This window comes from Larimichthys crocea, chromosome VI, assembly GCF_000972845.2.
Source record: "Larimichthys crocea isolate SSNF chromosome VI, L_crocea_2.0, whole genome shotgun sequence".
NCBI lineage: Eukaryota > Metazoa > Chordata > Actinopteri > Sciaenidae > Larimichthys > Larimichthys crocea.
In genome coordinates, this window is record NC_040016.1 from 26,789,374 (window position 1) to 26,813,243 (window position 23,870).

General features: G+C 45.3%; 1 protein-coding gene and 1 pseudogene across 1 annotated transcript; both read left to right on the forward strand.

The window, feature by feature from the left end:
• Positions 1–2,024: 2,024 nt before the first annotated feature.
• On the forward strand, positions 2,025–15,130 carry fam83c (family with sequence similarity 83 member C). Its single transcript, XM_027279850.1, has 5 exons — positions 2,025–3,287; positions 7,524–7,691; positions 8,360–8,484; positions 11,706–11,936; positions 12,201–15,130. The coding sequence occupies exons 1-5, from the start codon at positions 2,775–2,777 to the stop codon at positions 13,018–13,020; spliced, it is 1,857 nt and encodes a 618-aa protein (XP_027135651.1). The 5' UTR covers positions 2,025–2,774; the 3' UTR covers positions 13,021–15,130.
• Positions 15,131–21,691: 6,561 nt separating this feature from the next.
• On the forward strand, positions 21,692–23,293 carry LOC113745936 (nuclear factor 7, brain-like; annotated as a pseudogene).
• The last annotated feature ends 577 nt before the right edge of the window (positions 23,294–23,870 follow it).

Sequence of the window (23,870 nt, forward strand, 5' to 3'; positions counted from 1 at the left end):
TCAGCAGCAGCAGCTGTCTCACCTGGCTCAACTGAAGAAATACAGACTGTTAGTCTCCAAGACTGACCCTGCAGACTGTCTAAAACCTGGACGTAGTCTCCGTGACGTGCCCACAGACTGTCTAAAACCTGGACGTAGTCTCCGTGACTGGTTGAATAAAGTCTTGGTTCTTTGTTTCTTTGACTCGTTCTGTGTCGTTTAACATTTGCATAACGTTAGCTGAACGTCAGCCAAACGTTTGCCTCTTATCTGTTGAAGCTTTATTTAGCTCAGGCTAACCTGTCCGTCCAGTTCTTGCTGCGTCGTCCACCTCGTGACCTGGACACAGCGTGATGTTTATTCAAATGTGACTGAGTGATGATGTCAATCAGGAGCGCTGCCTCGCCCTCATGGTAAATATGAGCTCCACACGGATGTTTACGGCTCATTGCGGACACGGTGAACTCTGTGTGTGTCGTACATTACGACTGTTTGAGTCCTGTGTAACAGACACAGACCGGTTATCTTTCCTCTCCAAGTGTCTGACTCATTTTATGGTAACTCCCCGTAAAACGAGTTCTTAAAAGAAATGAAGCTGACGTCCTGTAAACACTGAGCACGAGTCCTGGAGGCGAAACTAGAGGCTGGACTGTTCAGTCGTTCACAAATGAAACAGAGACTCATAAAAATGTCTGTTTAGGCCTACAGCGTCCAATTTTACCACCTGATCACAGAGACTACGTCCAGGTTTTAGACAGTCACGGAGACTACGTCCAGGTTTTAGACAGTCTGCGGGGACGTCACGGAGACTACGTCCAGGTTTTAGACAGTCTGCTAGGACGTCAAGGAGACTACGTCCAGGTTTTAGACAGTCTGCGGGGACGTCACGGAGACTACGTCCAGGTTTTAGACACTCACAGAGACTACATCCAGTCTACAGACTGTAATGTGTCGACCTGATAATTACTTAATCCTACACAACAGATGGAAGTGTGTGTGTGTGTGTGTGTGTGTGTGTGTGTAATCTTTATTATTAATGAGCTGTAGTGAGAGGAGTGAACGAGCTTTCAGCTGGATTGGGGTTGTAGCCTTCATGTAACACAGTACCACGGAGACCAGCAGAGGATAAGGAGTGTCTTCATGTCCCACATGATGTGAGACAGACTTTCAAAATAAAAGCACCAATCATCACCCAGGTCCCCAGCAGCAGCTGATCTCACTGCCTAGTCCAGCAGCAGTCAGCCCAGCTCGGCGTCTGTCTTTCAGCCTTTTATTTCACCAAGCTCTCACCAACCACTAAAAGTCAGTCCCACATTTACTCTTGTCCGGCGGCTTCTTGCTCGCTCACTCTCTCCTTTTCTCTTCTTAGCTTCCTCCGTCAGCGTCCTCTTCACTCTCTGCTCCTCTGCCATCACAGGTCCGTAGAGGCTGCTGGGCCCGCTCAGTCCAAATCTCTTTTTGAAGTGGAAAGTAAACAACACAAACTAACATTAGCCAAAGTCAAAGCTAATGTTACCGCAAAGTGTGAAACATGTTGTCGTATTGTAGTTTGAGCTGACTAATGTTAGCTCGCTAGCTAATGTATCAAAATCCATCCGGTCCTCTACGCCGAGACAGCTAGCAAAACACTACAAGTGGATAGCTTACCAAATGAGTTTGGAAGCTAACATGATCCATGATACTAACGTATGTATCATCAAAAAGACAGAGCTACCAGCAGCTACCAGCAGCTAACAAACTGGGCTAACAGCAGCTAAGAAACTGAGCTAACAAACTGAGCTAACAGCAGCTAACAAACTGGGCTAATAGCAGCTAACAAACTGAGCTAACATTAGCTAAAAACTCAGCTAACAGCAGCTAACAAACTGGGCTAATAGCAGCTAACACACTGAGCTAACATTAGATAAAAACTCAGCTAACAGCAGCTAACAAACTGAGCTAACAGCAGCTAAGAAACTCAGCTAACAGCAGCTAAGAAACTGGGTTAATAACAGCTAACACACTGAGCTAACAGCAGCTAACACACTGAGCTAACAGCAGCTAACACACTGAGCTAACAGCAGCTAACATTAGTTTACTGTTTAAAGCAGAATAATGTTTCTAATAATAAATTCATGATTCATTCAGACTCGCTCAGGTTTAAAATATTTATTGGAACAAATTTACAAAAAAAAAAAAAACTGAAAAATTATTAAAATAAAATAAAGCTTTTATCTTGAAATTCCTCCCCAGAAACCGGCCCGTCACTTCCGTTGTGAACCGGTTGCCTTGACAACGGAGTGAAGAGGTGGAGGGGGGGAGGAGCCTGTGTCCATCAGAGACCAATGACAGCACAGGTAGCAACAGGTGAGCGGACAACACGCCTCTCACGCACACACACACTGCGGGGTGAAGGCTCCTGGGACTCGGATCCGGTCTGACACGGAGTGACGGGAACTGGAGAAGCCAGGACCATTACAGCGACGACGACTGCGGGACAGCGCGGGCTGTTTACCGCACAGAACCGGACCAAACTCCGCATCAGCGGGACTTTACGGAGTGCGGGACAGTCCGTGCGGGAGGGTCGGTGACCGCGTGGGTCGTGTTTACGGGTTTATCGAGTATTTCGACAGTTTGAGTCAGAAATGTTGGACAGGAAGAGTTGATCTGTTTCCCGTCAGAGGACTGTTGCGGGCTCTTGTTGCGGGCTCTTGTTGCGGGCTCTTGTTGCGGGCTCCTGTTGCGGGCTCTTGTTGCGGGCTTCCTAACCCAGGACCCGGTCACTTCATCCCGGGGCTGCTGACTGCGCTCGCACCATGATCAGCTCCGAGGGCCTCCGGCCGGCCACCTCCGGCAGGAAGCCGCTCGGGAAGCTCGCCTCCCGGCTGGATGAGGTGAAGAACCCGTGGCGGCAGGTCTCCACGCTGGAGCTGAGCCACAACGAGGCGGCTCGGCTGGCGACGGACGCGCTGCTGGAGCACGGGGAGAAGGAGTACCGCAGGGTGCTGGCCGAGGAGCGGGAGCTCAACTTTCTGTCCCCGCTGGAGGTCGGATACATCACCCAGCATGCGGCCAGCAAGACCGGCAGCACCGAGAGCAACGGCACCGGCGTCAACGACCGGGACTTCGGGGACGGGGACGCCGTGTCCGAGCTCACCTCCGGGACTTACTTCCCGATGATGTCCGATGAGGAGCCGCCGATGCTGGAGCTCGGGTGGCCGGACTCCCCGGCCAGGTACGGCCCGTCAGAGACTCAGATCTACTTCCAGAGGGACAAGTCCCACAACGTGAAGGACCTGATCAGGTCTCTGATCAACAAGGCCAAGAAGGTGAGACACACACACACACACAGACACACACACACACACACACACATACAGACACACACACACACACAGACATACACACACACATACACGGACACACACAGACATACACACACACATACACAGACACACACAGACATACACACACAGACATACACACACACACACATACAGACAGACACACACACACACACACACACATAAGACAGACACACACACAAACATACACAGACACACACACAGACACACGTACACACATATACACACAGACATACACACACACACAGACACAGAGACACAGACACACACACATACACGCACACACATACAGACACACACACACACACAGACACACAGACACACACACACACATACACACACAGACACACACAGGCACAGAGACACACACACAGACACACGCACACACAGACACACACACAGACACATACACACAGACACACACACAGACACACACACACACACATACAGACACACACTTTAATGAGCTTTAACTCAAACACAATAAATATTTTGTTATTCGACAGTTTAATCGTCGATGTTTGATCTCATTAATAAAGTTTTAATCTTTGTTGAATTAATGCAGAAAATGTTGGATCATGAACTTCATGTTAAACCTGTTCACTGTGTCAACAACATCCACTCGTGTCTGCACCAAGCTTCAGTCTCAGACTCTGTCTGCAAGACTGAGACTCAGACTCTGTCTTGCAGACTGAGACTCAGATGTTGTCTTGCAGACTTTGTCTTGCAGACTGAGTCTTGCAGACTGAGACTCAGACTCTGTCTTGCAGACTGAGTCTCGGACTCTGTCTTGCAGACTGAGACTCAGACTTTGTCTTGCAGACTGGGTCTCAGACTCTGTCTTGCAGACTGGGTCTCAGACTCTGTCTTGCAGACTGAGTCTCAGATGTTGTCTTGCAGACTGAGACTTCAGGCCGTCTCTGTTTGTCTTGCTGTCAGTTGGGACTCTCTTTGTTTTCCGTGGTTCCGGCTCAGCGCCTTCACGTCTCCCTCCGGTAGTTTCCGCTCGGTTTGCTTACAAACAAATGAGGCAGATCTGAGCCGGTCCGTCCTCAGGTCTGAGCCGGTCCGTCCTCAGATCTGAGCCGGTCCGTCCTCAGGTCTGAGCCGGTCCTCAGGTCTGAGCCGGTCCGTCCTCAGGTCTGAGCCGGTCCGTCCTCACGGCAGATCTGAGCCGGTCCGTCCTCACGGCAGATCTGAGCCGGTCCGTCCTCAGGTCTGAGCCGGTCCGTCCTCAGGTCTGAGCCGGGCCGTCCTCAGGTCTGAGCCGGTCCTCAGGTCTGAGCCGGTCCGTCCTCACGGCGTGTTTGATCAGCTCTTATCTCTGACTGAGCGCTCGCTCTGTCACTCATTCATCAGCTGACCTCGCTTCACTCTCCACCAGAGGACCCCGTCTGTGTCTTTGTAGTCAGTCTCTGTCTCTCTGTAGATGTTTCCTGTTTTCTGTCTCATCATTTTGTGTCCATGTTGTTTGTTTGTGTGTCTTTGTAGTCGTTTGTATCTCTGTGGTGACTTCATAGCAGTCCGGTATATTTGAATACAATAAAAATACAACAGAATAAAGCGTTGTGTGTTTTTGTAGTTGTTTGTATCTTTACAGTAGTTTTGTGTCTTTGTGGGATTGCTTTCAGACTCTCTGTGGCTGTTTGTCTCTTTGTAGTTGTTTTCTGTGTTTGTGGTAGTTTTGTGTATTTAATTTTGTGTCTTTGTAGTAGTTTCAAGTCTCTTTTATACTTTTTTGTATCTCCTCTTGGGTCTCCTGTTGTTTTGTGTTCTTGTGGTTGTCTTGCATTCACGTCTTATCAGTTTGTGTATCTTTGTAGTCTGTAATCATTTTGTGTCTTTGTTGGACTCTTTGTTTCTGTAGTTTATTGTAGTTTACACCTCTGTTGTTGTTTGTTGTGTCTTCGCAGTGGTCCTGCGTCCTCTGCAGTCTAACTTTGATACTTTGGTCATTGTCCCACACAAACAGTCTCTGACCACGATGGACAGTTCAGGAGTCCGTCCGACGTCCTGACGGCTGCTCTGTAATCTGTGAAAACAGCTGATTTAAAAATCTATCAAAGTTATTGACGGGTTATCGGTTAATGTTTACCCGTCCTCGACTGGCGAGTTTATTTTTTGTCCTGATCGCTGACGAGCAGTTGGCAGACGGTCCGTCACACGTTACATGAGTCAGCTCTGCACAGACACTTCCTCCTTCGTCTCTCTGAGCTCTGTCAGGTTTTATATGATCACAGAGACAGTCTTATAAAACTGAAGACAGTCTTATAAAACTGAAGACAGTCTTATTAAAAACTGAAGACGGTCTTATAAAACTGAAGACAGTCTTATTAATAACTGAAGACAGTCTTATAAAACTGAAGACAGTCTTATAAGACTGAAAACAGTCAGACCTGTTCAGAAAAATGTAGAAACACGTCAGATCAACGCCGCGCCAGTGTTGACCTTATTCCACATTAGGCTGTCAGCTGTTAGCACAGTGACCTTTGACCTCCTTGTTGATGGTTGCAGACAGTTAGCATTGGTTAGCATTGGTTAGCATTGGTTAGCGGTGGTTAGCGATCGGCCCGGATATGAAACAAACAAACAAATATAAATATATAAACACATGTCTGCAGCTGGCATTTGTTTGTTTGTTTGTTTGTTTGTTTGTTTGTCTGACGTGTGTTCTGTTTACTTCCTCGTCTTCAGACACACACAGACTATTTAAAGGGTTTTAAAGTAGCTGATAGCAAGTCACTGCTATGCATTGCAGCTAACGCTATGAGCTAGCAGCAGCCTATCAGGTGGTTTTCCTGCCGGGCTGAGTCAGTTCAGTTAGCTACACGGCTGACCGAGCTAACCACAGTTAGCGCTTCATTACTGATCAATGTTTCCATCAAGTAATGGAAGCTAATGTTAGCCGTGAGTTAATGTTAGCCGTGAGCTAATGTTAGCCGTGAGCTAATGTTAGCCGTGAGCTAATGTTAGCCGTGAGTTAATGTTAACAGTAAGCTAATGTTAGCCGTGAGCTAATGTTAGCCGTGAGCTAATGTTAGCCGTGAGCTAATGTTAGCTGTGAGCTAATGTTAACAGTTAGCTTATGTTAGCAGTGAGCTAATGTTAGCCGTGAGCTAATGTTAGCCGTGAGCTAATGTTAGCTTAACATTCGAGCCAGCTAAGATAAGTTAGCTTTAGCCATTAGCTTTAGCTCCACACTGTCCTCAGAGTTCATGTCAGGTTTAAATTAGCTCCTACCAAGCTAATTCATGTTTATGTTTCATGTAAGCTAACTTTAGCAATGAGCTAACTTTAACTTTAGTTAACTTATGTTAGCTTCACATCCAAGCCAACTGAGCTAACTGAAGTTAGCAGTTATATTAGCTGTTAGCTATGTTAGCCTTCTCGTCCATAACATTGACTTATGTTAGCAGTTAGCTACATTAGCACTAGCTCCAAACCAACTGAATCCTCAGTGTTAGCTGTTAGATTTATATTAGCTTTAGCTCAACTGCTACTTATCAGTGTTTCTAACATAAAGTCTGTAAATCACCTCGGCCCGGTCCGGTTCGGTCGGGCTGCTGAGCCCGGTTCTGTTGGCATGCTAACGGTAGATTCAGTTAGCATCAGTTATTTTATTTATTTATTTAATACTGTGATTATTCGACAATTACCAACTTAAATAAAACATGATTAAAGATTTATTTGCTCTGACTAACACCTGGAAACAGCAGCAGACTTCTGTATGTGATGGAACAGTTCCCTACTCCAGCAAGTAGCCCGAGCCTTAGTGACGACCTAGCAACGGAGAAACTTTCTGGTCCCGTCAGAGATCGTGGAGTTTCCCAAACTGAAGAAATCCTCACATAGAAACTCTGAACTGCTGCTGGTTCAGTCTTCAGACTCAGATATCTGCTGACAGATGTTCATGGACAGATCGGCCTCCTCACGTCACATTTGTGTTGAAGCTGGCGCCGTATCCGCCTCACCTGCACAGCTGATGGACGTGCTGTAGTTCACTGTGCTTTCATTTCATTTTGCCTGAGGTCCCCAAAACAGGTTGATGGAGGCGCCGTGAGTTCTCTGAAGCTGTTACCTTCAAACGTTTGAGCCGTAAATACTTCAGTTATAACTGACCCACATCGTTTAGATTCATGTCTTTACCTCGGGGTGTCTCACAGTTACGCTCACGCTGATGTTCTCACGTGTCCGTCTCAGGTGATCGCGCTGGTGATGGACGTGTTCACGGACGTGGACCTGCTGTGTGACCTCATGGAGGCGTCCAACAAGCGCCGCGTCCCCGTCTACATCCTGCTGGACGAGAAAAACCTCGACTACTTCACAGAAATGTGCTCGGCGCTCGACATCCAGAACTCACACCTGAGTGTAAGTACTCACCACAGGACAGGTAGAGCTCCGCCTCAGAGACAGTGAAGGTCTGTTTAATGCTGCATGACGTTAAGCCTTAATATCACCTGAACAGGTGAGCTGCTTTAAGAACTTCACAGCCTCTGCAAAGTGTGTGTGTGTGTGTGTGTGTGTGTGTTGCATAACTTTGCAGCCTCAGCATTAACTCTGGCTTCACACTCGACCTCTAGAAATGTCACCGACGTGTCGGAGGACAGAGATCGTGAAATGTGTCAGTCTGTCCTGAGTTTCCATGGAAACTCACTGATGAATCATGAGTCATCTGTCACATGAAAGTTTCTGAGAGGAAACAATGAAACTAAACAAAGACAGCAAAAAAAAAAAAAAGAAAAGTTGAATAATTCTGAAACTCCGAGCTCGACTTTGCAGATTGAATGTTTGTGTTCGCGTCGCGTGTTCGACTTCAGGCTCATAAATCTGTAAATTAGACGAGTTCAAGGTTTGAAGAAATGGAAACATTCAAAAGCTTCAAGTTTGAGCTCCTGAATGTTTCCGAATGTTTCCACCTTTGTTTGTTTGTTCAACTCTTACAACTCTACATGAGCTCAGGTATGTTTTTTTTTTGTGTGTTTGCGTGTGTGTATTTGTGTTTCTAACTGTGTGTGTGTGTGTGTGTGTGTGTGCAGCACATGCGTATTCGCACCGTGTGTGGCGACACATACTGCACCAAGAGCGGGAAGAAGTTCACCGGTCAGGTCCTCGAGAAGTTCATGATCATCGACTGTGAGGAGGTCATCGCGGGGTCTTACAGGTTAAACACACACACACACACACACACACACTGTTGAGGTGCATTCTGGGACATGTAGTCAGCGTGTGTGTGCCTCTGATGTCTCAGTGAGTGTGTGGAGGATGATGGTGAGCCTGACGTGAGCTGATGTGTAGCTGGACTTTGCATCCGTCCTGATAAGCAGCTCGATTACAGGAAGTGATGAGGCCGAGCTCGGAGTTTGCAAATGTCTGCGTGATGAGAGAACAAAGCTCCCGTTGTGTCAGCGAGGCGAGATTATTCAAACGGTCATAAGGAAGACGGAGTGATGACCGTAAATACAGCTGACAACATGATGAGAAAGACGATTTAAAGACTACGTCCAGGTTTTAGACAGTCTGCGGGGACGTCACGGAGACTACGATAAAACGTCGTTCAGGAGCATGAACAGAAATAAAAGTGTGGCGTCTTCTCGGTTACAGACTGTTTGTTGACTCAGTAGTTTTCCGAAGCAGCTCGGGTGTTTGACAGGTTTTCTGGCCGGGCGTCGGTCCAACCAGCAGCCTGTTTTCACAATGACATTTTAATATTCAAGCGTTCATGAATCATTCTTCGTTTAATTTGTCGTCTTCCTTTTTCATGAATTTTTTTTCCTGAACACTGATCAGTGTCTTTGATTGGACGTGATCGCTGCACTCGAGTGTTTCCGTGTGCGTTCAGGTACAGTCGGGTACAGCGATGTAGGTTGACAGGCATCAGGCTTACTGCTGACTGAGGAATGAAGGGCGAGGTCCAGGCAGCTGCCAAACGCCTCCGTCAAGACAAATATAATCTTATCACCTGAGCGCACCTGTCCCGCCCTCTGACTCTATCGTTATATTATTAAAACCATGAAAAGCCGATCTGACGCCCGCGGAGTGCTGAACTTTCACTTTATCTGAGGTTAATGATAAACGCTGACTCACTGATTATTTTTATCTATTAATCCAGAAGAAACATTAATTCATATTTCACAGATTATACTTCCCGTGCATTCATGAGCTTTACGGTAACGAGCCATAAACGTTTATGACGTATGAGAGTTTGAACTGTGGGCACCCGCAAGTCCAGGTGAACGATGATTAACTTTATTTATGAAAACAGGCCGACAGACGCTGAATTAGAACTGTGATTTAATGTAATCAACAATAAATACAGACATAAAACCATTTCATGATTTAATCATTAGACCAACGTTTGTTCGATTTGTTGTTAAAATCTCAGTTTTCAACACGTTTTTAACCAGAAACAAACTTGAAGTCGATCTTAAGTCCTAAGATAAGATCGACTGAGTTCATAAGAAATGACTCATGAATCATAAACATGGCAGAGACTCATGAAGTCTGACAGCCGAATGAAGGAACTGTCGTAGCTCCAGGCTGTTGCTGACGGAGATGTTTAACTCCACACGTGTGTGTCGCGGTGAACTCCGGCAGCCGAGGTCTGAGAGGAAGTAAGAGACATTTACAAAATAAAACACCTCGTGCAAACTTTAGATCGTAAAAACTATTTAACTGTGTTACATATTTACATATTAGAAGCACATAAACCAGAAAATGATCAAAGTCTGGAGGCAGAAAGACTTTTGAAACCATCCTGATGGTTTGAAGTCGTGTCGACGTCGAACCAAAAAGTGTGAAACATTTAATCCAAACAAAGTGTGAAGGGTGACAAAATGAACAGGGTTCACCAAATAATATGAATACAACATACTGAGATATTTAAGGTGCTTAACAGCAATAATAACATAAATGTAAAAAACATTCATATCTGCTTCATAAGACATTTATTAATGATGATGTTTCAGGTAAACGAGGGGAGAGGAGTTCAACTTGGAAAATATGAGGCGGTGTAATTATGTATGACTCGTGTGGTAAAGTAATAAAGAATCAAAGGTCGTCTCTGTGTCGAACACGCCGGGGTCGAGCGATGAATCACGGAACGAGGCTGTCCGGCCGGTTTGACTCCGTCAGGACGCAACGCTTTATTTCTGACTGCCGCCACACAGCAGCCTGCCGAGTCTGTACAGCAATCAGCGAATCAGTCGCTCGACAATCAGAGACAATAACACGAAGAATACCTGGAAATATTCTGACGTGATGAATCACAAACCAAACCAGTTTGTTTTACTTAAACTGCTTGAAGTTGTCACTTTACATTCTTGCCCTGCAGCAGAGATCGCAAGTGTCCTCCTCAAAGAGACGTTTATTTATCTGAAGTGGACCCGTGACATCCGGCAAGACCTGGACGTAGTCTCCGAGACGTGCCCACAGACTAGGGATGAGAATTGATCAGATTTTTACGATTCCGATTCCATTATCGATTCTCATTTGGGGGGAAAAAGGAGAACAAACAGTTTGATCAGCATCAACTTTGTTCAGTTAGAAGTGTCACGACCTTACAAAACCAACAGTGAGGTCAGCAGAGGTCATAGCCTGGCTGCCGCCGCTGCTGCTGGGCTGAGATTCATCTCCAGTCTGAAGCGTGTCAAAAACACGACATTCATTTCAAAATATTACATGTTGTGTGCGCAAATGTTTCTGCATGTTGGTCGTGTTCCCTCCCGACGCTGTTATCTCCACTTTGCAATGATTGCAAGTCGCCCTGTTGACGTCTGTTCTGGTGAAATGCAGCCAAACTTTGGAGCGTTTGAACCGAGTGGGCGACATTGTTACTACTGACTGCACTGCACGTGAGAAACTTGAGGAAGTTACGTGACGTAATTCCTGCTTCCTGGAATAAGAGAATTATTTATTAGATAAACTGCCAAACGATTCCATGGAACTGAAACACACGGAACCGGTTCTTGTGTGCTTCAGTTTCTCGATTCCCATCCCTACCGAAACCTTGACGTAGTCTCTGTGACGCCCCCACAGACTGTGAATCCAACTAAACTAAATCCAAAGTACGGCTCGGGGGACCAATCACGCTGCTGTTATATATTTGTATAACATATATATACACATGTATGTATATGTTATTATATATCTGCAGATGTTTGTTGCACAGCAGAGACAGTGACACGTGTTAAACTAAAATGTTCACAGACTATCACTCATAATGAGTCTGTTTATACAGAAGTCAATATTTTTGTATTACAAACAGGAGGACATTCATAGATTTAACACTCAAACGTTTGTTTCATCCTCCTTCCTTCCTTCCTTCCTTCCTTCCCTCCTTCCTTCCTTCCTTCCTTCCTTCCTTCTTTCCCGTCTCCTCTCTAGTTTCACCTGGCTGTCGGCTCAGGTGCACAGCAACATGGTGATGCATTTCTCAGGTCGCATCACCGACAGCTTCGACCGGGAGTTTCGCTGCATGTACGCCGACTCGCAGATCATCGACTGCTTCTTCAACCAGGAGGAGGAAGGGATGCCGTACTACCCGTCATACCAAGCCCTGATGGCCCCGGGCATGGGGCTCGGCCCGGTCATGGGTCTGGATTTACTCTCTGACAGGTACGAAGCTGCAGAGTCCAAGACGTTTGTTTAATGGTGAATCTCCGTTTGCCAGGCTGACGTCTACGGTTTGGTTTGTTCGTCTGTGAACACACTGAGCCGTGGTCAGTCCGTCACTCTGATCTTCGTTATCTTGCTTCTGCATTTTTTAATTTGCTAACAGACTCCATATTTCCTCCTTTAGTTGGTCGTTGTACAGTTTAAATTACAGACGGTTTATGTCAGAGTTAATCCATTATTTTATTTTTCCTTCCCCGCGTCCAGCAGGCAGAGGGACAGGGTGTGCTCCGAGAACTCCAGCAGCCAATCAAGTAACAGCGTTTCCAGCGTGAAGGCAGCGCCCGGGATGTCCTCGAACACGGTCTACAAGGTGACTCAAGCTCACGACAAGAAGGAGCCCAACAACAACTCTCACCTCAGCCCCGAGAGAAGAGGTGGAGGCCAGACGCCGATGCCTCAGACTCACGTCACGCCGGGACCACGAGTCACTGCTAACGGAGCAACCAATCACAGCCCGGCTATGGAGCGGCAGCCGCCTCCTTACGGTCAGGCAATGGGCATCGAGTGGAGCAAGCCCAGCCCGGTGGACATCATGCGGGCAAACATAGGTGGCACCTCCTCCAAGTTCCAGGCTTTGGGGTTATACGACCACAAACCGAGCATGTTCCACAGCTCCGGGCTCGTCCCTGGCACCCCGAACTCAAACCTGAGCCCCAAGACCCAAACGCCCTCCCCGGTCACAGACAGCAAGCTCACCCCCAAGCAGAGGACTACCTCCAACCAATTCCTGAACAAATTCACGGAGCTCTTCTTGCCCCCTTCTGGCAAAGACAAAGACACCTACAACTTCCGGAGGTCACCGTCCCCTCTCAGCACCTCGCCCTGGGGTGGACCGGACCTCTCTCAAACGGAGCCGGAGAGCCAGCAGAGCCCTCCACCACCGCCGTCTCCGGTCGCAGTGATGAGCCGGCAGGACCATAAACGAATGACGCTGGGCCACAGCAAGCTGGATCTTGTGAACCAGTACAACAAGATGAAGTCCAAGCAGGTGTACAGCCGCTTTGAGCTCAAGTCCACAAATTAAGCCGAGTGCATTGGACCAGATTCACGTTGAACCTTCTGTCTGTTCTTTATTTTTATAACGTAGTTGGTCCTTCGTCTTCTTCCACAGTTCAGCGATTTCCGGCACGAATGAAGCCATTACAGCCGCGTTGGCTCCGAGTTTTCTCCATGATTCTTGAAACCGTATGTCCTCATTGGTTGTGATTCTTCGTGGGGTCGTAGTTTATGAAACACATAACAAAATGAAAAAAATTAGCATGTACAAAAATGATACATGCAACAAAAATATGAACGCAACTCTTGTTTTCGCTCCGATTTTTCATTTTCAAGTAAAATATCTGAGAAATTTGTCAATTCCAGACACGTGACACGTTTGTGGCATATTAACTGATTAAACGGCATAACTATGACACCGCTCTGTCAAACTGATGCAGTTTATAATTTTTTTAGGCACTGAAACGTAGATATCTCACACAGAGCTACAGATACATGTGAAAATCACACGTCTGCACATTTTTCAACAATTTCTACTGGAGCCGTCACTGAGTCATTGTGCTAACAGACGACGTGTACGTCACGTGAACTGTTCTGAAGCACGACAACAGAGACAATCGGTGTGACATCAACACTTTTTTTAACGTAGATCTTTAATTCTCCTTTTTATTTAAAGGAAACATCTATCCGCTGTAGCTGTCGTGCCTAATTTTCTATTTTTGAGGAGCGTTTTTGGACGTATTTGTGCAGAGGACTCGGTGCGAGGAAATGTGACATCGTGACAACAGCACGTCATATTTTATTTCATTAACAAACGATCACTGTTTCACAGGAACAGGGTCCAGATCGCAGAACGTGTTAAAGGTCCGGTGTGAAGGATTTAACGGTGAAGCTGCAGATTGCAGCCACTGCTCACCTGAGGCGGGAAATACAAATACTTCTTATAACTGCTAAAATGATTTTTAGTAATTGCATTTTTACAGAAATATCTGTATTTTATGCTCCTTACATTTTCAAAACAGGCTCGTTAATTACATTTTCCCAAAATCAAGACGCACAAAAACCAAAAACTGCCTAAAAAAAACAAGAGCTGTTTGTCAGAAACTGCAATTTCCTACTTTTACTTGAAGCAGTACTCTTTTTATACACAAACACTTGTACTTCTACTTGAGTACACATTGCATGTACTTTTACTACTCGCCTTCCAAACACGTAGGAGAAACTATGGTGGACGAAACGTCCCTATCTGGAGCCAGAGTTTGGTTTGTCCGTTCTGGGCCGCCTCAAAGGGCTCAACGAAAAACAACTATTCTTACATTCAGGTGATTATACGCTGATGAAAACACACTCATGCAAATTATATTTAATATCTGGTGATCCTCAATTTTTCTTTAAGAAAGAACGTTAAGCAAACTTTTAACTGAAGTTAGACTTTTAATTAGATACAAACACATAATAGCAGAAATGTTTTTAATAACCCAGTGTGTTTGATTTATCGCAGCCCTGACTGTAAAGTAAACACTCCTGTATCATAGTGTACATGAACACGTGCCTTGATCATCTTGCCTTAAAGGTTTACAACAGGTTGACAAACACGAGATCTCCACCGACTTCGATTAATTCTTCATTAGGCACACGCACGCCTGTTTGAAGCCGCTAACGAAGCTCGTTGTAAATAAAGGCGGGTGCGCGTCGATATTCCTCGTCACGTTTCTGGGATGAAATGGGTTTAAATGTAGAAATGAATGTTTAAGTTGTACAGTGTGTCACACGCTAGTTTGATTACAGAGGAGTGTTTCCTCGACTTTACTTCTTGTATGTTGTGTTGTTGTAAATTTGTATATAAAGACAGAAATTAGACGTAAGTAAATAATTGTGTTATTTACGTTGTTTTTTGTGATGAATTGTGCTGATGTCGTTTTTCATCGCAGCACTTGCAGGGCTAAAGAAGAGATTTTTGCTGTTGTCATCTGAGCAATAACGATCGACGGTGATCAATAATTTTGATATGAGTTTTGTGTGTTTTTGTTTACTTCTCATTTCAGTTTGTTTTGTTTGTTTGGACGACGAGCAGGAATCGATTCGTGTCTGACTCGTGTATAATATGTTGTATATAATAAATGAACAGGCTGTCAGGATTTTGGGTTATTGTTAAATGATTTGTTATTGTATTTTTACAAGATGTCATTAACTGTGAACTTTCTGTTTAAGTTGGTCTTAATTTGTAAGATGATGAAACATTTTAGGATTTAATAAAACAAAAAGTCGAAGTTGAAAACTTTCACGTGTAGATGTTATTTTTTTTTTCTTTTTACAAACTACGCAACACTGTTGTGTTTCAGGAAGGCAAAACTTGTTTAGTTTTACAAGCGCACAGAAAAAGTCTAAAACCTGGACGTAGTCTCCATGACGTCCCCGCAGACTGTCTAAAACCTGGACGTAGTCTCCGTGACGTCCCCGCAGCTTGAGGTTCATGTTTTTTTTTTGTCACTGTTGGATGCATCATCATGAAGTTTTCAGGTTCAGTCATAGACCTGTACAAGTCTTATCTTGATATGAATGAGTGATGCCAGCGCCATGTTGTGGTTTCCTGTAGGTCAGTGAAGTGAGGATGTTTCTTGGCCTGGTTTGGACCCGCGTGTCCGTATGTGCTCTGAGCTGCTGTACAGTACGTTTTCCTGTCAGGAAGTCCAGCCAAGGAGCTCGGTCACGGTCACGACATGAACAATGCGACAGGGGAAAGACTCCAGGGACAGAAATGTGAACAATGGAGCGTCCAGGAGGCTAAACATGTCAACACCATTCATCCACAGAAAGCACCATCCTTTACATCTGTACCACATGGTCGTTTACAGAGGTCAAGCTGTTTAAAAGTTCCCGTCTGACAAACATTACCCAGCACGTTAAGGAAGGAATCTCCCCAAAACAATTGTACCTTAAGCTGAGAAGCTAAACGTGAATACCTGGTTACTGGTTTGCCAGACACGCATGTTGTTTAACGTGAAGCCTTTTACCGGATGCCTGGTTGTTTTTGTTGGGTAGTCGTGGTTACAGGTTTACAGGTTGTCTATAGGCTGCATTCCTCTTCACAGCCCAGACTTTGTTTTGTCAAACCTGGGTGTGACGGTGGATTTAACTTGACTCATACCTCTGAAATAGATACTGTAGGTCCAACCAGCGATGCTGTCGAGGGACCGATTGTTGTTTACGGAGCCTTGTGGTGAGTTTCAGCTCATTGTTAATCAGCCCGGACCAAATCCCACTCTGAGGACTCTCCGTGTTGTTTTGAAGTCATTTGGCAAGACGTGACACGTCCACGCAGATGTTTTGCTAACAGTAACGTTAGCAAACAAGCCAGCTGCAACCCAGCGATGCTGCATGTATCCAGCCGGATCAGCTTCGAGTCTGGACGTCATCCACCCAAGACAATGTTAGCTACATTAGCTAGATAGCAATACATCTACATTAGCGGGCTCATTTCAAATGCTTTGTAGCAACGTTAGCTTCCACTTTGGACTCTGTGCTGTAGTGGCTGCCAGTCATTTGTTGAGTGTGTCTGCAGGCCTGTTCACTGTCCCCATACTGATTATTCTGGTCTATCCCAGGAATTTTGGCGTGCTACTCCAAGGTATCAAAACGACCGGCTCGGTCAGGAATGTTGTGCTGTGACTTTTCTAAGAGTTTCACCAAATGGTTTCACCAAAAATCACCAAAAACCACGGTTAAAATTTACAATGGGTGTGTATTGGTAGAATGTTCCAGAGCTAGATTGGAGAGGGAGAGAAACATTTGTCAAAAAATACATTTGCAAACGGCTCTCGTGGCCACAAATGTCACTCTACAGAAATAATTTCTACATAGAAACGTAGGAAAATTCGTGGGCTACGCAGCGATATCACTGCTGAAGCTGTCAGACTTATAGTTTTGGCGGGAGACGCACTGATGCTCCAGGATCACCCACCGACAGCCCCATCTACTCCCATGTAAACTGGAGAGGAGAAATTTCCCAAAGGAGCACGGGGCACCTGTTCTTTCTCTCTCTCCCCAGGTCACATTTTTTAACTTCACACACTGAAATTCAGCATTCACATGGTCGACAAGATGAGGATGCTCACGGTCATTTGGGCTTTTTGATACCACCTACCGTTTGGCATTAGTGTCCACTAGTTGGAGGGGCTTCATTTAGAGATTTTCTGTGTCTCTCAGCAGTCACTCACACACAGACAGAGCACAGCTGCAGTTAATTGCTGTGACCTGCAGCTGACCCTGGTTGCTCGGCAACAACCTCAAGCTGCCTTTGACTGACTTTAAGTCTCTGTGCTGTTGCAGTGTCAGTAATAATGTCTGTCAGACACACTCTACATTTATTTAGATTTTCTAGTTCACATTAGAAGACTGCATTTCTAAGCTATCATTAGCTAGTGTTTCTCACCGTCGACACTGTCGGTACGCAGAGAGAGAACATAAACGTCACATCCTGGAAGTCTTTTAAGTAGCAATCAGTCCACAGGCTGTTAAAGACAATGGAGAAAGTCACAGAAGCATCTCTGTAAGGTAACATTTTTAAAACTACATTAAGACCTGTTCACCCATTAGCAACAAAAAGTGATGAAAACATAAAATGAAAACTGTCGTGTAAACACAAATTGCGAACCCATTTATATTACTCGTTATTATAACGATTCAACGTATTTGGATTTTCCTGCAGCTGACAGACGTGAGTTTACTGAAATGAAAACCTGTCTGTGGTTCAGTGCACAGGTAATGTGGATCACAGTACTAGATCGTCTTAACGTACTCTGTGTCATCGTCAGGAATATTAATAAATAAACATGATTTTCAGCCTTTTATAAACTGACGGTCTATTCTCTCTCTGTTTGTGTGTCGCTGGTTTGTAGGGCAGACGAGGTAACACAAGCTTCCCTGGTCATGTTTCAGACTCGACCACTGCTGCCGTGATCGGCCTGAGACGGGAACTCCACACAGTCAACCCAGCTTAGCCCTGAGGCTGTTTGTAGCCTGGACACAAAAGATTACTCGAGTAATCCATAACTAATTATGAATTACTTTTCTACCACAGTCAGGAGAGTTTACTCACGATTCAATGAGTAAACACATCGTAATTATGCTGTCCATTATCGCCATGAAAATGTGTCTCAAAGACACTTTAAGATGAAGTTAAACATATTTATTACATGGCCACTTTATTAGGTAGGTTAGCTGTTGTTAGCTCAGTTTGTTAGCCAGAGGGATGTTCTACCAGGACTACCATGTTTAGGACTACCAGGGATAAAGAGGAGGTTCACAGGTCTGGTGTCGTGCCAGAACCGGAGCTGGACAATACATACATCAGTATCATGGATCATGTTAGCGGCTATAAACGTTACGTATAACCTTGTGTTTCACATGCTTTGCAGTGATGTTAGCTTTGACTGTGTTACATACGGCAGAGCTGTTTCAACACAGACTCAGTGGACACGTGCAGCATTTCCTCCACCGTGAAACCTGACACAGGTCTATACATTACTTCCTGTGTTCGTCACTGCTCGCCCAGCCTGAAGTTGATCTTATCCTGTTTGGCAGGACTCGAGGCATCGTCGCCTTCAGGCCGTAACTCGACAAGATTGACATGGGAAAGTTCCAACCCAGGTGTTTCTATGAGCTCCGGTTTAAATGATGCAAACTCAAAATAATGAGCAGAGGTTTTACAGAGATTAATCGTCATACTCCTCTGCACCAGCTTTCTGAAACATTTCTGGAGTTGTAGACGATGATGACAGTCGGCGTCCATCGTCCGTCCATTGTGGCATCATGGACGCAGTCTTTGTGATGTCACTACAGATGATGTAATTCCTGAAAATCAAACAGCGTCCTGCTCGAGGCAGCTTTTCCTGCAGCGGGACACTGATTGTTGGACGTGCTGCTGTTGTTATCTTCAGGACGCAGCGTTCTTCCTGTACAATCAGACCTCGAGTGTGTTTGCATACACACAGTATCAGTGAGCTTTCTTTCTTTAGACGAGTGTGTTCTTAGTGTGTGTGTGTGTGTGCGCACCGCAGGAAGTCTGGTGTATTGTCCTCTCAGCATTCTGGGACAGGTTTAAACTTTCTAATCTGGATTTAGCTGCCGACGCTCGCAGTGTGTCTGCCAGCCGATCACAGCTTTCTTCTTACAGCAGAACATTCAGACAACGCAACAACAACGCTTGGTCACTCAACTGGTGCAACGCAGTTGTTTAATCATTTAACCTGTCGTTAAAGCATCATTGTGTAACTTAACTCTCATTAGAAATAAACATTTAATCAACTCTCTGTGATTTACAGAGTTTCCTGTTGGACAGTGAAGTAAACTGCTGCCAGCTGTAGCTGCTGTTAGCTCATGTTAGCTCAGTCTGTTAGCCAGGCTGCCCGGACTGTGAGCTCAGAGCACCGGGGGAGTGTTAGTGTTTGTACCACAGGAGGTTTGGACCACCGGGAAGAAGAAGAAGAAGAAGAGGAGGAGGTTTACAGGTTCAGCAGCTTCTATGGACATAATGGCAGAGGAGCAGAGAGTGAAGAGGACGCTGACGGAGTTTGGAGTAAAGTACGCTGCTGCTGAGTTAAACTATATATATTTTTTTACATTTTCTGATTCTGTCTTTGTGAAGCACTTTGTGCTTTAAATGCTGTATAAATGAAATAAACGCGTCATGACAAATTCAGATAAATTCAGCGTCCTGCAGAAACCAGCAGCTGAAGGTCTCGTTTATTTATTTGAAACAAATTTTTAATCTTTAAAACTGGCTCTCTTCTTGTTTTTAGTCTCTGCGTGCCGTCCTTCAAACTATTCGTGCGAATTTCACAACAGTTTTCACTCAGAGGGAATTCCTTCATACCGAGGGCTTAACGTTGGTATGTCGCCTGAGGCAGACGAGTTTCAGTCAGTCGAACAAAACTCTCCGACTGTCTTTGACCCTCAACCACAGGCAGCCAGCTAACTTAGCTTAGCATAAGAACAGGTTGGCTCTGTCTAATCCGTTAAATGTGGCTGTGCATTTGTTTTTCATTGAACAGTAGTGAAAATCTTTGGGTTCTCCCTCAACAATCATAGAAAACAGCCTTATGACTGATGTTAAAAATAAAACCGACTCACTCCAAAAGGCCTGAAACTCAGGTTGTCTTTGACAACAGAGCTCAGTGTCAAAGCTCCACTGGGCGCGTTCAGCTTGGCAGACTGCGGTTTACCTTTTGTTGCACAGGAATGTATCGGAGCTTATTGCAAAAGGATCAAAGCCGAGCAGCTTCGGAGGCTTTGGTAGCACGACAGGTTCAAAACAAACAGAGAGCATCAATGATGTGGGCGAAGCCCCGAGAGAGAAAATCACTGAAGTATGTCATGGACTGTTTTTCTTTCTTCATAGACGTCATGGTGGGAAAACATCACACAAACATCTTTCTTGTCTTTAAATTCTTCATTTCTGCTTCCCAAACGCTGTCGAATGCCCCAAAGGCCAACACAGAAGTGTCAAAAACTGCAGGTCCTCAGACAGGCTGGATCCAGAAGTGAGTCAGTCTCCATAAGTCCCCATGTCCAAATGTCCAACTTCACAGCAGAAATAAACATGTTTACAGCCTGGTACAAAAAACAGTTTTGGTCTCTGTAGCTAATTTCCCGGTTCCAGGTTTTAGACAGTCTGCGGGGACGTCACGGAGACTACGTCCAGGTTTTAGACAGTCTGCGGGGACGTCACAGAGACTACGTCCAGGTTTTAGACAGTCTGTGGGGACGTCACGGAGACTACGTCCAGGTTTTAGACAGTCTGTGGGATGTCACAGAGACTACGTCCAGGTTTTAGACAGTCTGTGGGGACGTCACGGAGACTACGTCCAGGTTTTAGACAGTCTGCGGGGACGTCACAGAGACTACATCCAGGTTTTAGACAGTCTGACAAATGAATAAATGTAGATGTATTTCTGTTATTTTTGTGAATGTAAACAGATTCCCAGATTTTGGACTCTTGTTTCAAAGGTCGTGAGCGAGATATTAAAATAAAACTGGGTGTTTTCCTCCGAGGCCTTCCCTCTGGACACTGAGACATCTTCCTGCATCTCATTAAAAGTGAACTCGTATCTGTTGTGAGGGTCGTGGATAAACATTCCGAAGGTTTGCAATCTCACTATTGGAGGACGCTGAGCGCGATTGTCTACAGGCAGTTTGAGTTTGCTGGTGTCACATGACTCATGACAGGTCCAAACATTAATCCTCTTCAGAGCTCGACCTCGAGTCTGTTTCTTCTTCTTCACTGTCTGACTTTGACAGTCGGTGACTCACTGAAGCTTCGACTCGTGAAGGCAGCATGAAACTCCACTGAATCCTTGAAACTAACCTGGTCAACAAACAGTTAACTGTGCTTGGTCACTTGCTCAGTCACATGACTTCATGCTGGAAATATGAGTGAGAACATGCTGCCCTCTAGTGACAGAAACAAGACTGCACAGGTAAAACACTGCTGCAGCCTGTGCTACAGGAGGAAGTGAGGCAAAGCTCCACCCCTCACCTGACTCACCTGAGACAAACCAGGAAACAGTTAGTTTTTCTTCTTCAGTGAAGAGACACGGACTGAAAAACAGACGATCAGATTCACCTTCAGACCAAACTAACAACTTCCTCTGAGTGAGTTTCAGCTACAGGAAAGAAAAAGTGGGAAACTCCAACACTGCCTTCAAGCTGCTGACGCTCCACACACTGAATGTGAGTTTGACTAAAACTGAACTCAAAGGAAATCTCAGTGAAGTTCGTAGAGGAGGGAGAGCCATACTACTGTACTTTCGTTCTTTTGTGTTTTCAGCTTCACTCAGAGACTAAATGGCTTCCAGATCAGAGGAGGATCTCTGCTGTCCGGTCTGTCAGGAGGTCTTTAGAGATCCTGTTGTTCTGTCATGTAGCCACAGCTTCTGTAAAGACTGTCTGAAGAGCTGGTGGACAGAGAAACCAACACGAGAGTGTCCAGTTGTAAGAGAAGACTTCAAAGGTGAACCACCTTAACCTTGCATAAAGAACCTTTGGAGGCCTTCTTGTTGGAGAGAGATCAGAGATCTTCAGAGGCTCTCTGCAGTCTGCACTCTGAGAGACTCAAACTCTTCTGTCTGGACCATCAACAGCCGGTGTGTGTCGTCTGCAGAGATTCAGAACACCACAGCGCCCACAGATTCAGACCCATCGATGAAGCTGCGACGACAAACAAGAAGAACCTTCAGGAAACTCTGGAGCCCTTAAAGGAGAAGTTAAAGGTTTTTGAAGAAGTTAAAGTGAAGTTTGGTCAAACAGCAGAACACATGAAGGTCCAGGCCCGACGCACAGAGAGGCAGATTAAGGATCAGTTTAAGAAGCTTCACCAGTTTCTAGAAGAGGAAGAGGAGGCCAGGATGGCTGCACTGGGGGAGAAGAGGAGCAGAAGAGTCAGATGATGGAGGAGAAGATGGAGGCTCTGAGCAGAGAGATAGCAGGCTCTTTCAGACACCGTCAGAGCCACAGAGGAGGAGCTGAGAGCTGAAGACGTCTCATCCGCACAACTACAAGGCTGCAGTGCAAAGAGTCCGCAGCGCCCCCTGCTGGATGATCCACAGCTGCCCTCAGGAGCTCTGATAGACGAGGCCAAAACACCTGGGCAACCTGACCTTCAACATCTGGAGCAAGAATGAAGACATGGTCTCCTACACTCCTGTGGTTCTGGATCCTAAACACTGCCATCCAAACCTGATCCTGTCTGAAGATCTGACCAGTGTGAGACGAGGAGAGAGACAGCAGCTTCCTGACAATCCAGAGAGGTTTGATACTTACCGCCGTGTTCTGGGCTCTGAAGGATTTAACTCAGGGACTCACAGCTGGGATGTCGAGGTTGGAGACAGTACATTCTGGACTCTGGGTGTGTTAGCAGAGTCTGTCCAGAGGAAAGGACGCATACAGTCTGGATTATGGAGATTATTTTTCTATGAAGGTAAATACTCAGCACGATCATCATCAGGTCCACTCACTGCTCTCCAAGTCCAGAAGAAGCTCCAGAGGATCAGAGTGAATCTGGAATGAACAGAGGAAAACTGTCGTTCTCTCGATCCTGATACAAACACACACATACACACCTTCACACACACTTTCACTGACAAATGTTTCCATACATTGGCACTGATGATGAACTGAAGATATTACCACATAAAGTCAGAGTGACAGTGGAACAGAGCAGTTAGAGACAAACTGCCCCCTCACGTGGATTTACCGGGAAGATGACCGGAGGAGAGAGCGCGCGGACATTTACCGTTAAACTACAAAAACAAACAAAAAAAAGTTTCACGTTTATTTCTCAAACTTCTGCCGGCGGCCGCGAGCTGAATCAAATCAAATCAGATCAGATTTTATTTGTACAGCCCAAAGTCACAAAGTCCATTTTCCTCTGAGGCTTTACAATCTGTACAGGGAGTGACACCCTCTGTCCTCAGACCGGTTCAAGTGAGGAAAAACTTGTCCACAAAAACCTTTAACAGGGAAAAAAGGTGAAGAAACCTCAGGAGAGCCACAGAGGAGGGATCCCTCTCCCAGGACGGACAGACGTGCAATAGATGTCAGTGTACAGAACAAATCAACACAAACAATTGTACATGAATGATAAATGACAATGAAATTACAATGACTGATGTAAAATGACAATGAATTACAATGACTGATAAAATGACAATGAATTACAATGACTGATAAAATGACAATGAATTACAATGAATGATAAAATGACAATGAATTATAATGACTGATAAAATGACAATGCATTAATGACTGATAAATGACAATGAATTACAATGACTGATAAAATGACATATGAATTACAATGAATTGGATAAAATGCACAAT

What these genes read in the sequence shown, in the direction of transcription:
- fam83c (XM_027279850.1), top strand. Translation starts at nt 2,775, where the DNA reads ATGATCAGCTCCGAGGGCCTCCGGCCGGCCACCTCCGGCAGGAAGCCG. An exon ending in TCCAGAACTCACACCTGAGT is followed by an intron (nt 7,692 to 8,359) that starts GTAAGTACTCAC and finishes GTGTGTGTGCAG; the next exon opens with CACATGCGTATTCGCACCGT. An exon ending in GTCATCGCGGGGTCTTACAG is followed by an intron (nt 8,485 to 11,705) that starts GTTAAACACACA and finishes TCTCCTCTCTAG; the next exon opens with TTTCACCTGGCTGTCGGCTC.